At 57.8% G+C, this 15,762-nt stretch overlaps 1 protein-coding gene across 1 annotated transcript in view; it reads right to left on the bottom strand.

Annotated features, from left to right (window-relative positions):
• The window catches only part of LDLRAD3 (low density lipoprotein receptor class A domain containing 3), a 105,326-nt gene that overhangs the window by 38,761 nt on the left and 50,803 nt on the right, over window positions 1-15,762 (bottom strand). The window contains exons 3-4 of the mRNA XM_054162164.1: window positions 12,356-12,481; window positions 6,189-6,323 (exon numbers count right to left, since the gene is read on the bottom strand). Of these exons, the coding sequence (XP_054018139.1) occupies window positions 6,189-6,323; window positions 12,356-12,481 (261 nt within the window). The remainder of the gene's footprint in view (window positions 1-6,188; window positions 6,324-12,355; window positions 12,482-15,762) is intronic.

A 15,762-nucleotide genomic window follows, 5' to 3' on the forward strand; every position in this document is an offset into this window, starting at 1 on the left:
CTTCTTGGCCACAAGTGCCCATGGCTGGCTCCTGGGCATCCTTCTGTCCACCAGGACCCTCAAGTCCTTTTCCCAGAGCTGCTCTCCAACAGGTCAGTCACCAGCCCCTCCTGGTCCACCACCAGGATTCTTGGGTACTGCCTTAACAGAAAGCTCATTTTCATTGCAGTAGTTAGATGTGCTCCAGGAAGGAATGTGAGGAATGCAGGACTGTCCAGGGAAGCCTCTGCTTCTCCAAGAACACAAAGGAGTTGTGTGTTTAGAAGGCAGGACAGAGATCCCCAGCTCTGCAAACCCCAGAGGGAATGCTCCTTCCCAGGCCCATGAGCTGAGCACATGAGGCTGTTCAGTCCTCTCCCTGAGCTACACAGCAGTGTGCCCTTACAGGAGGCAGAGAGGCTCTGAGCTGCCAGAGGGCAAAGCAGCCTTGCTGCCCACAGCTGCGTTTCCCCCTGGGCACCTCTGCTGCCCAGCCCTCTCCTTGCACTCTTGCTTTGCCTTGGGGCTTCTTCCATGCCGAGGCGCACAAAGCAACCCTGGTTACAGAGCGTTCCTCTGTCCCTCTCTGGGGCTCCCAGAGCATTAGCCAGAACTCCTTGGTTAACCCTCCTCCTAATCTGACTTCTACAGGGGGCCCCAAGACAAAGGCAGAAGTGACAGCTGCCCCCGGCCCAGCCCTCTCCTCTCCCCCGGCCCAACCCTCTCCCCCCAGCCCAGCCCTCTCCTCTGCCCCCGGCCCAGCCCTCTCCCCCCAGCCCAGCCCTCTCCTCTGCCCCCGCCCCAGCCCTCTCCCCCCAGCCCAGCCCTCTCCTCTCCCCCCGGCCCAGCCCTCTCCCCCCAGCCCAGCCCTCTCCTCTCCCCCCGGCCCAGCCCTCTCCCCCAGGCCCAGCCCTCTCCTCTGCCCCCGCCCCAGCCCTCTCCCCCCAGCCCAGCCCTCTCCTCTCCCCCCGGCCCAGCCCTCTCCCCCCAGCCCAGCCCTCTCCTCTCCCCCCGGCCCAGCCCTCTCCCCCGGCCCAGCCCTCTCCCCCGGCGCAGCCCTTGCCCCCCAGCCCAGCCCTCTCCCCCGGCCCAGCCCTCTCCCCCGGCGCAGCCCTTGCCCCCCAGCCCAGCCCTCTCCCCCGGCGCAGCCCTTGCCCCCCAGCCCAGCCCTCTCCCCCGGCGCAGCCCTTGCCCCCCAGCCCAGCCCTCTCCCCCAGCCCAGCCCTCTCCCCCGGCCCAGCCCTCTCCCCCGGCGCAGCCCTCTCCCCCGGCCCAGCCCTCTCCCCCCAGCCCAGCCCTCTCCCCCGCCCCAGCCCTCTCCCCCGGCGCAGCCCTCTCCCCCCAGCCCAGCCCTCTCCCCCGGCGCAGCCCTCACCCCCCGGCGCAGCCCTTGCCCCCCAGCCCTGCCCTCTCCCCCCAGCCCAGCCCTCTCCCCCTGCCCAGCCCTCACCCCCCGGCGCAGCCCTTGCCCCCCAGCCCAGCCCTCACCCCCCGGCGCAGCCCTCTCCCCCGGCGCAGCCCTTGCCCCCCAGCCCAGCCCTCTCCCCCGGCGCAGCCCTTGCCCCCCAGCCCAGCCCTCTCCCCCGGCGCAGCCCTTGCCCCCCAGCCCAGCCCTCTCCCCCGCCCCAGCCCTCTCCCCCGGCGCAGCCCTTGCCCCCCAGCCCAGCCCTCTCCCCCGCCCCAGCCCTCTCCCCCCAGCCCAGCCCTCTCCCCCGGCGCAGCCCTTGCCCCCCAGCCCAGCCCTCACCCCCCCGGCGCAGCCCTCTCCCCCGAGCCCGACAGTCCCTCCCAGCAGCAGATTGTCATGACAACCACCAGCCTGGAGGCCAGCCAGGCAGCGAGCCTGGGGAGGAAGCAGCCAGCACAGCTTTGCAAGAGCACGCTGCTGCTGTAAGCTTCAGGAGCCAAGCCCCTGAGAAGCAAGGCACCACCAACCACCCCCCAGACCCCGTGCCCGGGAAGGCACCGGCCCCGGGGAGCCCGCAGGGCGGCCCAGGGGCTACCCAGGGGGAAGGGGCAGGCAGACCTCCTTCTCCAAGGCACTGACAGGAGTAGATCTTTGTTCCCAGACGATCCAGCAGGGAGACCCCTTCAGCCCTTCCCTGAGGAGCCAAAGCTCGTGAGCTTGGCAGCAGAGCGGCACAGGAGAGTGAGATCACACTGCCAACAGCTCCGCTCTGGTGGCATTGCTGCGCTGTGCTCTCCCTCTCCCCCCTCAGAGCCCTCAAGAACCTTTCTTGTCCTGTTAAGCTCACAATCATTTTCTCTCCCACAAAGGACCAAACCATCACTGCAGCTATATATTAAAATAGTTCTCCCTCAGCTTCCCCAGTTTCTCCTTCCTTCACACCCTGCTTTCTCTCTCGTCACAGAATGGGTTGGGTTGGAAGAGACCTTAAAGCTCATCCAGTTCCAACCCCCTGCCATGGGCAGGGACACCTCCCACCAGCCCAGCTTGCTCAAGGCCTCATCCAACCTGGCCCTGAACACCTCCAGGGAGGGGGCATCCACAAGCCCTCCCTGGGCAACCTGTGCCAGTGTCTGCCCACCCTCACCGCCTTCCTCCTCTCCAGTCTCACCCTCCCCTCATCCAGCTCACAGTCTCACAGTATCACTAAGGTTGGAAGAGACCCCAAGGATCATCAAGTCCAACCTGTCTCCACAGACCTCACAACTAGACCATGGCACCAAGTGCCACATCCAATCCCCTCTTGAACACCTCCAGGGATGGGGACTCCACCACCTCCCTGGGCAGCACATCCCAATGACGAACGACTCGCTCAGTGAAGAACTTTCTCCTCACCTCGAGTCTAAACCTCCCCTGGCACAGCTTGAGACTGTGTCCTCTTGTTCTGGTGCTGGGTGCCTGGGAGAAGAGACCAACCCCCACCTGGCTACAGCCTCCCCTCAGGTAGTTGTAGAGGGCAATGAGGTCTCCCCTGAGCCTTCTCTTCTCCAGGCTAAGCAACCCCAGCTCCCTCAGCCTCTCCTCCCAGGGCTGTGCTCCAGACCCCTCCCCAGCCTTGTTGCCCTTCTCTGGACACCTTCAAGTCTCTCAATGTCCTTCTTAAACTGAGGGGCCCAGAACTGGACACAGGACTCAAGGTATGGCCTGAGCAGTGCTGAGCACAGGGCACAATGACCTCCCTGCTCCTGCTGGCCACACTGTTCCTGCTGCAGGCCAGGATGCCATTGGCCCTCTTGGTCACCTGGGCACACTGCTGGCTCATGTTTAGGCAGCTGTCAATCAGCACCCCCAGGTCCCTCTCTGTTTGGCAGCTCTCAGCCACTCTGCCCCTGGCCTGTAGCTCTGGTTGGGGTTGCCGTGGCTCAAAGCCCTCAGCAGCAATGTTCAGCAACAAACGAAGTGCTCTGAGTTCTTTGTTCACCTCTGAAACACTACTTAGATATGCTAAACACCTCAGAGAAACGCTGGAAGGATTAAGCAGGCCATGTCTGAACAGCATTGTGAACAAGTCAGGTCTGGAAAGCTATTAAGGCTCCTGGAGATGTGGAAGCCTCAGCCAGCTTGCACTGAACTGGCAAGAAACTCTGTGTGAGTCATGTGAGATCTCAAAGATAGGGAAGCAGAGCTGCTGATAGACAAATGGACCTCCCACCAGCCCAGGTTGCTCAAGGCCTCATCCAGCCTGGTCTTGAACACCTCCAGGGAGGGGCCATCCATGACCTCTGTGGGCAGCCTGTTCCAGTGTCTCCCCACCCTCTCTGTGTCAAGGATTTCTTCCTCATGTCTCATCTGCTCTTCTCCAGCAGCTACAACATTGTGTTGTTCTTCTCCAGCAGCCTCCTTTCCTAGGCACAAGCACATGGCATCTCCCCTGCAAACAGCCCCCACCCCCACTTTTTAGAATCACAGAATCAGTAAGGTTGGACGAGCCCTCAAAGATCATCAGGTCCAACCTGCCACCCAACACCTCCTGACTACTAAACCAGAAGAAATGCAAGTCCTTGACAGAGCTGCCACAAGCAGACTCCCTGCCTCTCCCTCCAGCAACACTTTTTGCCCTACCTTTTTGCCCTCAAGGCTGCCTTGGCTTTGCCAGTTCTCAGCCACACAGGCTGGACAGCCTCCCTCAGCGTGGAGCCATCAGGCCCAGCACACATGGCAAGTGGTCTGCAGGTTGTTTTGCAGCCCTCCCAAGCCCTGAGTCACCAAGCAGCCTGATCCTGGCTGTTCATTCCACCAGCATGCTGGTGTGCCTCTGCCTACTCAGACCTCTCAGCAGTCTCTCAGGCAGGTCTAGCAGGTGATGCCCACCACACAGAAGTGGCTAAGCTCAGGTGGCTCAGGCTTTTTAAAGCACCATGGCACTGAGAACAGGAAAGCAAGCTGAGGAGCACTGCATGCAGACTTCCAGCAGAAGTCAACAAGGAAAAACAAGTCAGGGACTTTGTTCTGAGATCTTTCACAGGACTCAAAGAAGAGCAACTGTCAAACACAGAATGTTGTTGTTGTTCTCATCCTTGGCTCCACATGGATTTACTTGACTGGAAGACAGACAGGCTGCTGAAGCAGGTTTACTATTGACCCTCCAGGTGCAATCTCTCTCTTGGGGAAGGCATTCAGGCAGTGAGGCAAGTTCCCTGCCCTGCACAGCACACCTGTCTGCCCAGCACAGCGGGCAATGCACTCACGCTCCCCACACTCCACCCTCCTCATCTGCACACTGAGGGAGGCACAGCTCCTGCTGGATTACACCCATCCTCCAAGGGGGCTCAAAGAACCCAGCCCCCAGGTGCACAAAACAAACTTGATCCAGGTGGGCACAGAGAGAGCCTCCTCCCAGGAGGAGCAGTCCCTGGGTGGTCTATTCCACTCCCCCATCCTGTCCAGCAAGGCTGTCCAAAGGGCAGACACAGAACCAGAGAATCAGTAAGGTTGGAAAAGGCCTCAGAGCTCATCCAGTCCAAGCTGTCACCCAACCCCTCCTGACAACTGAACCATGGCTCCAAGTGCCACATCCAGTCCCCTCTTGGACACCTCCAGGGATGGGGACTCCACCACCTCCCTGGGCAGCACATCCCAATGGCCAATCTCTCTTGCTGGGAAGAACTTTCTCCTCACCTCCACCCTGAACCTCCCCTGGCACAGCTTGAGACTGTGTCCTCTTGTTCTGATGGTGCTTGCCTGGGAGAAGAGACCAACTCCGACTGGACAGCTGGGCAGAGGCCAACAGGATGGCATTCAACAAGTCCAAGTGCCAGGGGCTGCACTTTGGCCACAGCAACCCCAGGCAGAGCTACAGGCTGGGGGCAGAGTGGCTGAGAGCAGCCAGGCAGAGAGGGACCTGGGGGTGCTGATTGACAGCTGCCTGAACATGAGCCAGCAGTGTGCCCAGGTGGCCAAGAAGGCCAATGGCATCCTGGCCTGCATCAGGAACAGTGTGGCCAGCAGGAGCAGGGAGGTCATTGTGCCCTGTGCTCAGCACTGCTTAGGCCACACCTTGAGTCCTGTGTCCAGTTCTGGGATCCTCAGTTTAAGAAGGACATTGAGAGACTTGAAGGTGTCCAGAGAAGGGCAACAAGGCTGGGGAGAGGCCTTGAGCACAGCCCTGTGAGGAGAGGCTGAGGGAGCTGGGGTTGCTTAGCCTGCAGAAGAGGAGGCTCAGGGGAGACCTCATTGCCCTCTACAACTACCTGAAGGGAGGTTGTAGCCAGGTGGGGGTTGGTCTCTTCTCCCAGGCAGCCAGCACCAGAACAAGAGGACACAGTCTCAAGCTGTGCCAGGGGAGGTTTAGGCTGGAGGTGAGGAAGAAATTCTTCCCAGCCAGAGAGATTGGCCCTTGGGATGTGCTGCCCAGGGAGGTGGTGGAGTCCCCATCCCTGGAGGTGTTTAGGAGGAGCCTGGCTGAGGCACTTGGTGCCAGGGTTTAGTTGCTCAGATGGTGCTGGGTGATAGGTTGGACTGGATGATCTCTGAGGTCTTTTCCAACCTGGTTAATCCTGTTCTATTCTATTCTCTTGTACTTCCAAACTGATTCCAGGCCATTTCTGTCATTCTCTCCTTTTCCCTACCTGGTCTTTGGTTTCCCTTACCAGGAAAGGGAAGGGGAAGAATCTCAATCTGTTGCCACTGGGGCTTTTAGACTCCAGTTACAGCTCAAGCCAGCACCCAGCAAGCCAACACAAGCAGCCAGAGCTCGTGCTGAGCCTGCTGGGTGGGAGGGGAGGGCAGAGGCCTGTCCTACCTGGGGGGCTGTCGCAGCTCTCCTCGTCGCTGTTGTCCTGGCAGTTGTTCTGGCTGTCGCAGACGAAGCTCTTGTCAATGCAGAGACCATTCCTGCAGTGGAAGCGGGCAGTGGAGCACAGCAAGGGGTTTGCTGCTGCGGAGAGAAAGGCAGAGGGACTGTCAGAGAATCACAGCACCTTAGGGGTTGGAAGGGAGCTCTCTGCGGCCGGGCTCCCACCCCCTGCTGGGCAGGCTCCGCCGTCTGCCTGGGGCCGCAGCACCACACCACAGGATGCTAGGGCTTGGAAGGGAGCTCTGGAGATCCTCCAGTCCAGTCCCCTGCCGGAGCAGGAGCATAGAACCCAGCACAGGGCACACAGGAACACATCCAGGCAGGGCTGGGAAGGCTCCAGAGAAGGAGACTCCACAACCGGTGTGGCTCAGTTGGTAGCACATAAGACCTTTAATGGGGAAGGTCGTGAGTTCAAGCCTGCAGTGGGCACTAGTGTCCTCCCTACTCTAGTCATGAGGTCTGTGGTGACAGGTTGGACTCGATGATCTTTGAGGTCTCTTCCAACCTTAGTGATACTGAATACTGAACCTCTCTGGGCAGCCTGCTCCAGGGCTCTGGGACCCTCACAGGGCAGAAGTTCCTCCTCATGCTGAGCTGGAACCTCCTGTGCTGCAGTTTATATCCTTTGCCCCTTGGCCTGTACCCGGGTGCAGCTGAGCAGAGCCTGTCCCTGTCCCCTCCCTCCTGACCCCCAGCCCTCAGCTATTGATAGACATTGATCAGCTCCCTCTCAGCCTTCTCCTCTCCAGACTGAGCAGCCCCAGGGCTCTCAGCCTCTCCTCCCCAGGCAGTGCTGCAGTCCCTGCAGCATCCTTGGAGCCTCCCTTGGACTCTCTCCAGCAGATCCCTGTCCCTCCTGAGCTGGGGAGCCCAGAGCTGGATGCAATATTCCAGGTGAGGTCTCCCCAGGGCAGAGCAGAGGGGGAGGAGAACCTCCCTGGCTCTGCTGGCCACACTCCTCTGAATGCAGCCCAGGACCCCCTTGGCCTTCTTGGCCCCCAGGGCACATTGCTGTCCCCTGCAGAACTTGCTGCCCCCCAGCACTCCCAGGTCCTTCTCCAGGGGGCTGCTCTCCAGCAGCTCCCCTCCCAGCCTGTCCTGCTGCAGTTTATTCTTGTCCCCAGGGGCAGGACTCTGCACTCATCCTTGTTGAGCCTCATTAGGTTCCTCTCTGCCCAGCTCTCAGCCTGTCCAAGTCTCTCTGAATGGCCTCACAGCCTTCAGGTGTCTCAGCCAAGCCTCCCAGTTTGGTATCATCAGCAAACCTGCTGAGCAGACTCTGTCCCCTCATCCATGTCACTGATGAAGGTGTTGAACAGCACTTCTCTTACCCAGGCAGGGAAACAGCCCTTAGGCAATGAACAGCAGGTCACAACTCAGCTGCTGGTCAGCTGCCTGAGCCTGCTTGGCAACCAACCCGGCCCTGTCTCTCTAAAGAGGGAGAGATGAAGCTCCTAATGCCTGCAAGATCCATCACCATTAGCAGGGACTCAGTCCACCCACAGCTGTGAAAGCCTTCTGTTCACTTTCCTGAGTCCCTGCCAGGATGACTGTTGGGTGCTGAGCATTTGCTGATGCTGGAGGCATATGGAGGGGAGCACTGCCTACCACCAGTGCTGCCTGGTGCTCCCCACTTACAGCAAACTCAGCTGAGCTGGAATTTCCCATTCTAAGCCAACAACCTCAGCTGAGAACTGCCAGGCAGTGATTTATTTTACCTCTTCTTCTCTCTTTCCTCCTCCCCCCACCTTCCCCATCCCACTCACTCCTTTGAGCTGATCCCATGGCTGTGCTGGCATTGCTCAGCTTCTCAGTGTCTGAGCTTAACTCCTTTCCAAGGGTGAAGTGCACACACATGGGCACTGCATGCAGCCAGCCAACCCCTCCACAGAAGGCACAGTGCACACAGAGCAAAGGCAGCACAGGTCTCCAGCAGACTCATTGAGCTGCAGAAGTCTTCTCAGCCTGAACCCAGCAGTAAATAAGCTGTAAGATCATAGAACCCTAGAGGGGTCTGGGTTGGAAGAGACCTCCAAAGGGCATCCAGCCCAACCCCCTGCACTCAGCAGGGACATCCTTCACCAGAGCAGGCTGCTCACAGCCTTCTCCAGCCTCACCTGCAACAGCTCCAGGCATGGAGCCTCAACCACCTCCCTGGGCAACCTCCTGCAGTGTCCCAGCAGCCTCCTGCTGCAGAACTTGTTGCTCACATCCAATCTCAATCTGCTCTGCTCTCATTCCAAACCATTGCCCCTGGGCCTGTCCCTGCAGGCCTTTGCCAACAGTCCCTCTGCAGCCTTCCTGTAGCCCCCTTCAGGTCCTGGCAGGCTGCTCTTAGGGCTGCCTGCAGCCTTCTCTTCTCCAGGCTGAACACCCCCAGCTCCCTCAGCCTGGCCTCCTGGCAGAGCTGCTCCAGCCCCCTGATCATCTGGGTGTCCTCAGGAGCCTCTCCATCAGGCTCATGTCCCTCCTGTCCAGAGCTGGACACAGCAGTGCAGGTGAGGCCTCTCAGAGCAGAGGGCCAGGATCCCCTCTCTCCATCTGCTGGCCACACTGCTGTGGATAATCCTTCCCTGAGCAGTGTTTGCACCCTCCATGTACAGCACACCTTCCAAGAGAGTCCTTGTTCAGCTGAGAGATGCATAATTCAGCAGTTTCTAGTATCTGCTCACCAATCAGTCCCTTTGTCCCTTCATCACTGCTGGCACTCTGCTGTGAGCTCCTGCCAGGTTTGCTAATGAGGTGACTGAACCAGAACCCAGCTTTCCAAAGGGGGACCTTCAAAAGGAGCTGCTGAGGTGCCTTGGCTGCTTCAAAGTGCTCCTCTGCCACACTAACAAAGGGCATTACAGCTCCCAAACACCAACTGCCTTCCTATTTGTCATTCTTTAAAGGAAGCTGCCTTTAAAGAGTCTTTAAAACACACCATCAACCTTTAAAGCACACAACCTGCAGGATGTGACAGACACAGATCCAGCTCCTCCAGCTCCACAGAGCATGACCAGGGTGAACCTCCTCTGGGCTCACACTGCTGCCCAGGAGCACTGCACCTTGATTGCCCAGGTCACTTCAGGACCTGGAGCTCCTCTGCCTAAGCACAGCAGTTGGACATGCCAGGAAACACCAAGAGAAATGGGGAGCAGAGCAGCAGCAGCTGTAAGGTCCTGTTGGAGCTCCACCCTTACAAGCTGGTGGGAAATGATGCCATTTATAACCAGCTTCATGAGCACTGCCACCTGAGCCCTGCCACTTCTCAGGCCACCACACCTCAAGGAGGCTTAAAGCACTCCTGCCAAAGTCTGTCTTGCTGAAGCATAGCCCAAAGTCATTCTCTTAGCCTTCAATCACCTCTCTCTAGCTCCACTTGCTCCACAGAGAGGTTCTCTCCTTGCCATGGTCCCCCCAGGGGCCAAACCAGACTCTCTAGGCCCACAGCTGATGGTGCCTCCAAAACATGTTCACAGAGTGACAGAATGGTTTGGGTTGGAAAAACCCTTTCACACCCCTGAGCCCAAGCTGTCCCCAGCTTGGTGCTAACCCAGGGCCCTCAGCACCCATCTCTGCCTCTCTGAAATCCCTCCAGGGATGGGGATTCAGCCACCTCCACAGGCAGCCTGGGAGAACCCTTTCAGTGAAGGTTCTTCTAATGTCCAACCTGAACCTCCCCTGGGGCAACTTGAGGCCACTTCCTCTCTTCCTATCACTTGTTCCCAGGGAGAAGAGACCAACCCCCACCTGGCTGCCTCCTCCTCTCAGGGTGTTGTAGAGAGTGAGGTGGTCTCCCCTCAGCCTCCTTTTCACTCAGGCTAACCAACCCCAGCTCCCTCAGCTGCTCCTCCCCAGTCCTGCTCTCCAGACCCTTCACCAGCCTCACTGTCCATCTCTGGAAATGCTCCAGCACCTCAATGTGCTTCTTGAGGACCTGTGAGGGCCCCACAGCTGACCTCAGGACTCAAGGTGTGGCTTCAGCAGTTGTGAGTACAGGGGGACAGTCACTGCCCTGCTCCTGCTGGTCACACCATTGCTGATCCAGGCCAGGATGCTGCAGGCAGAAGCACACCACCAACAAAGGAAGCCCTCCCAGAAGCAGCTGTGATAGATCACTGTAAAGATCACCCCTCTTGTTATGTCTGAAAGCTGGTGTCTGTTGTCCTCCTCTTGACCTTTAAAATGTCATTAAGAGGAAAAAAATTCAGCCTGCTCCAACAAGAGGATGAGCAAGCATCTGCTGCCAGCTTCTGCCTCCAGCCCCACGCTCTGCTGAGCTGCTGCTAAGGGCAGCAGTGCCCCTGGATGGAAGATGACCTTTGCCTGCTGTGGGAGACATCCCTGAGGCCTTCTCTTCTCCAGGCTGAACACCCCCAGCTCCCTCAGCCTGGCCTCCCAGCAGAGCTGCTCCAGCCCCTGATCATCTTGGTGGCCTCCTCTGGAGCCTCTCCATCAGGCTCATGTCCTTGCTGTGTGGAGGGCTCCAGCCATATTCTTCAGTGACAGGGAACAGCTAAAGAAAACCTAAACCATTTGAAGTCATGTTTAATACTTGCCCAAGTTGAGCTACATTTCATAGGATCATTAAAGGTTGGAAGAGACCTCACAGGTAAGTCCAGCCACTGACCCAGCACCATCCTGCCCACTAAACCATGGCTCAGTGTCACATTTCCATGGGTTTTGAACACCTCCAGGGACGTAGGCTCCACCAGACCCCCTGGGCAGCCTGCTCCAGTGCCTCACAACTCCTTCTTCCAACAGCCAACCTCTCACTTGTTACTGCTCAGGCTGCCCAGGGAGGTGGTGGAAGCCTGGAGGTGTTTGCAGCCAGGCTGGAGCTGGCTGTGAGCAACCTGCTGTGGGGTGAGGTGTCCCTGCCCATGGCAGGGGGGCTGGAACTGGATGATCCTTGAGGTCCCTCCCAACCCTGACAGTTCTATGATTGGGCTTGGAGGAAGAGACCATCACCCACCTCAGTACAATCTCCTTTCAGGGAGCTGTAGATTGGAGTACAGAGAAGCTGTGCAAAGCATCCAAGCAGCCTAAATCTCATTTCAGAGTTACAAAGGGCCTTGAAGAAGTATCCCATGGATGTTACACACAAAACAAGGCTGAGCTGCACCCCACAGCAAACCCCAGCACAATCACAGGGTCAAGCAGGGTGGAAGAGACCTCCAGGATCATCAAGTCCAATCAATCACCCAACCCTATCTAATCAGCTAGACCATGGCACTAAGTGCCTCATCCAGTCTCTTCTTAAACAACTCCAGGCTGGTGCAAAGCCATGGCCCTCAGCACCACAGCACTGCCTCTCCGAAGCACCTCCAGGGCTGGGGATTCAGCCACTTCCCTGGGCAGCCTGTGCCAGTGGTTGAGAACCCTTCCAGTGAAAAAGTTCCTATTAATGGCCAACCTGAACCTCCCCTGGTGCAACCTGAGGCCATTTCCTCTCTTCCTAGGGCTTGTTACTACAGAGAAGAGACCAACCCCCACCTCTCTTCAGCCTCCCTCACAAGGTGAGAAGCACAGGGGGAAGATGTGACTGGCAGACTAAAGGCTGAGGAGGGCTTCTTTTCCAAGGGGGATTATAGGGGATCACAGAATTAACCAGGGTGGAAAAGACCTTTGAGATCATCCAGTCCAACCTATCACCCAACACCATCTGATCAACTCAACCCTGGCACCAAGGGCCTCAGCCAGGCTCTTCTTAAACACCTCCAGGGATGGGGACTCCACCACCTCCCAGGGCAGCACATCCCAAGGGCCAATCTCTCTGTCTGGGAAGAATTTCTTCCTCACCTCCAGCCTAAACCTCCCCTGGCACAGCTTGAGACTGTGTCCTCTTGTTCTGGTGCTGGGTGCCTGGGAGAAGATACCAACCCCCACCTGGCTCCAACCTCCCTTCAGGGAGCTGTAGAGAGCAATGAGGTCTCCCCTGAGCCTCCTCTTCTCCAGGCTAAGCAACCCCAGCTCCCTCAGCCTCTCCTCACAGGGCTGTGCTCCAGACCCCTCCCCAGCTTTGCTGCCCTTCTCTGGACACGTCTGAGCAACTCAACATCTTTCTTAAGCAGAGAGGCCCAGCAGTGGGCACACAGGGAGCTGCAGGGCAAGCAGCTGGCACTCACTGCAGTTCTCCTCGTCGCTGCCGTCGGGACAGTCCTCGAAGCCGTTGCAGCGGAAGCGGCCGATGATGCAGTGGATCCCGCTGGCACAGGGGAAGAACGTGGCACCACACCTGGACTTGGCCTTTGCTGGGGAAGGAGGAAGACAGGAGAAGGCAGAGATGAGGGAAGCCATTTACAGGGATCAGAGACTCTGGCAATTTCAGTCTCACAGTATCACCGAGGTTGGAAGAGACCTCGAGGATCATCCAGTCCAAGCTGTCACCACAGACCTCATGGCTAGACCATGGCACCAAGTGCCACATCCAATCCCCTCTTGAACACCTCCAGGGATGGGGACTCCACCACCTCCCTGGGCAGCACATCCCAATGGTGAATGACTCTCTCAGTGAAGAACTTTCTCCTCACCTCCAGCTTAAACATCCCCTGGCACAGCTTGAGACTGTGTCCTCTTGTTCCGGCACAGGGTGCCTGGGAGAAGAGCCCAACCCCCACCTGGCTACAACCTCCCTTCAGGGAGTTGCAGAGAGCAAGAAGGTCTCCCCTGAGCCTCCTCTTCTGCAGGCTAAGCAACCCCAGCTCCCTCAGCCTCTCCTCCCAGGGCTGTGCTCCAGACCCCTCCCCAGCTTTGTTGCCCTTCTCTGGACACCTTCCAGCAGCTCAACCTCTTTCCTGACCTGAGGGGCCCAGAGCTGGACACAGGACTCAAGGTGTGGCCTAACCAATGCAGAGTCCAGGGGCACAATGACCTCCCTGCTCCTGCTGGCCACACTGTTCCTGATGCAGGCCAGGATGCCCTTGGCCTTCTTGGCCCCCTGGGCACACTGCTGGCTCATGTTCAGGCAGCTGTCAATCAGCACCCCCAGGTCCCTCTCTGCCTGGCTGCTCTCAGCCACTCTGCCCCCAGCCTGTAGCTCTGCCTGGGGTTGTTGTGGCCAACAAGCTCTGCCTTGAAAATTTTCCACAGATCTTGAAGGGAAGGTAGTAGAATGTAAACAAATCCCCACTGGGTGCCAAAAGGGAAAGGATGATGAGCTCTAAACACCCCCATTGGAGGGATAGCAAACACAAGCTGGTGAACTAACTCTCCCTCTTCTGGGCTCCCTCTCCCTGGCTGGTGCTTCTGCTGGCTCTGTGCTGACCTTGGCTGCACTGCTTTGGTTTGGCTAAGTACCAACAAACAACTCTCTGCTCTACTGTGAACAGGAGGGTGGGGAGCAGGGAGGGGAAGCTGTTGCTGGCACCCCTGCTTTGTCCAGAGGGGTTCCAGTGCTGTCTATAACCTGTACATAGCTGTAAGAGCATGCAGATACTGTGTACTTTGTATGTACTCACTGCAGCCCACTGCAGACTTTGCTTGTATATACAGCTTCATTTGCTTCCAGCTGAGCTGCTCTGGCAACTCCATGCTGGGGGAACTTTCAACCCACCAGAGAGATGCTCTGGTGGCAGGACAGGCTGGGGGGCAGCAGCAGGGGGAGCCTTGCAAGCTCTGCTTTCAACTGCTGCTGGATGTCTGCGAGCTTTCACCTTACCTAGGCTGATCTTCCCCCTAGTTTTGTAGGGCTTCCAGAATGACTGTAACCTTCCACCTCCCAACCCCTCAAACCCTCAACCTCCCAACCCCTGGAACCCTCCACCTCCCAACCCCTGGAACCTTCCACCTCCCAACCCCTGGAACCTTCCACCTCCCAACCCCTGGAACCTTCCACCTCCCAACCCCTGGAACCTTCCACCTCCCAACCCCTGGAACCCTTCCACCTCCCAACCCCTGGAACCCTCAACCTCCCAACCCCTGGAACCCTCAACCTCCCAACCCTGACCCTTTCAAACTTCAAACCAGTCAAATGTCCTCTCCCAACAGAACCAACCTGCTCTGTGCTCTGCAGTACAAGTTTGCACTTTTCACAAGCAATTACTTGGGACTGTCCCTTACAGGTCCACCTGAATTTGACTACCTTAGAAGTGGTGGAGGGAAAATACTGAAGCAGAGGGTCAGAGGTCACAAAACCCAAGAGTGTCTGTCTCCCCTGGGCACAGAAGACTTTCCAAACATCACTGCCCCAGGCATAAGTCCAGAAGGCAGACACCTAAGCAAGTCCTGAGGCAGCAGACAGCTCTCAGAGGCAAAGGTCTAGCTGGACAAGTCAGAGCTCAGCCTCACCCTGCAGCTCTGTGTCATGCTGAGGCCACAAACACTAAACACCAGCAAAGGCTGAGACTCTGCAAACAGTCCCTCTGCAGCCTTCTTGTAACCCCTTCAGGCTGCTCTGAGGTGTGCCTGGAGCCTTCCCTTCTCCAGGCTGAACATCCCCAGCTCCCTCAGCCTGCCCAGGAGAAAACCAAAGGAAAGCCAGCTGCAGCTCTGCCTGTTTGGGACAGCCATGATTGATGCACAGCCCAGTCCCAGCCCAAACTCCCAGTGAGAGCCAGAAAGGCAGAAGTGCCTTTCCAAGGCGCAGCCCTGGCCGCTCAGCAGCGCCAAGGCTGGCTCCCAAGCACTTCTCTCCTTTCCAAGCTCCAGTTCCAGACAAATGCATTTCTCACATGGTGAGCATGAATGCAGGGGAAAGGAGCAAGCAGGCATGGCTGAGTCCAAGGCACGTCCCCTCCACCCTGCAGGCCTCCACTGGGGAACTTGTGCTTTATTTTCCATGTGACATCATCCTCCCTGTCCCCCGGCACAGCCCTCCCCAGCCCTTCAAGCAAGTCTTGTTTAGTCATTACTCCTACAGCTCCCATGGAAAGCACAAGCATTTATTCCTTCCTCAGCAAAAGTGCACCTTCCCCTTCTGCAAGGATCCCAGCTGATGCTCTCTGCACATCAAGGGGCCATCCCTTTTCTGCAGGCCTTCAGCACCCTCACAGGTAACACAAATGCACAGCAGGATCACAGACAGGGTTGGGTTGGAAGGGACCTCCAAAGGGCATCCAGCCCAACCCCCTGCACTCAGCAGGGACATCCTCCACTACAGCAGGTTGCTCACAGCCTTCTCCAGCCTCACCTTGAACACCTCCAGGCATGGGGCTTCATCTCCCTCCCTGGGCAGTGTCCCAGCACCCCCCTGGTGCAGAACCTGTTGCTCACATTGTAACACTATGGAACACAAGCAGGATGACTGCAGGATATTACCCTGTTCAGGCCAAGAGCTGAACTAAATCCTAACCCAGTTAATACTAACAGTTATTTGGGGCTAGTTAGAATACAGAATTAACCAGGCTGGAAAAGACCTTTGAGATCATCCAGTCCAACCTCTCCCCCAGCACCATCTGATCAACTCAACCATGGCACCAAGGGCCTCAGCCAGGCTCTTCCTAAACACCTCCAGGGATGGGGACTCCACTACCTCCCTGGGCAGCACATCCCAAGGGCCAATATCTGTTGCTGTGAAGAATTTCTTCCTAACCTC

The sequence above is a fragment of the Dryobates pubescens genome, chromosome 5 (assembly GCF_014839835.1).
Source record: "Dryobates pubescens isolate bDryPub1 chromosome 5, bDryPub1.pri, whole genome shotgun sequence".
NCBI classification, from domain to species: Eukaryota; Metazoa; Chordata; class Aves; order Piciformes; family Picidae; genus Dryobates; species Dryobates pubescens.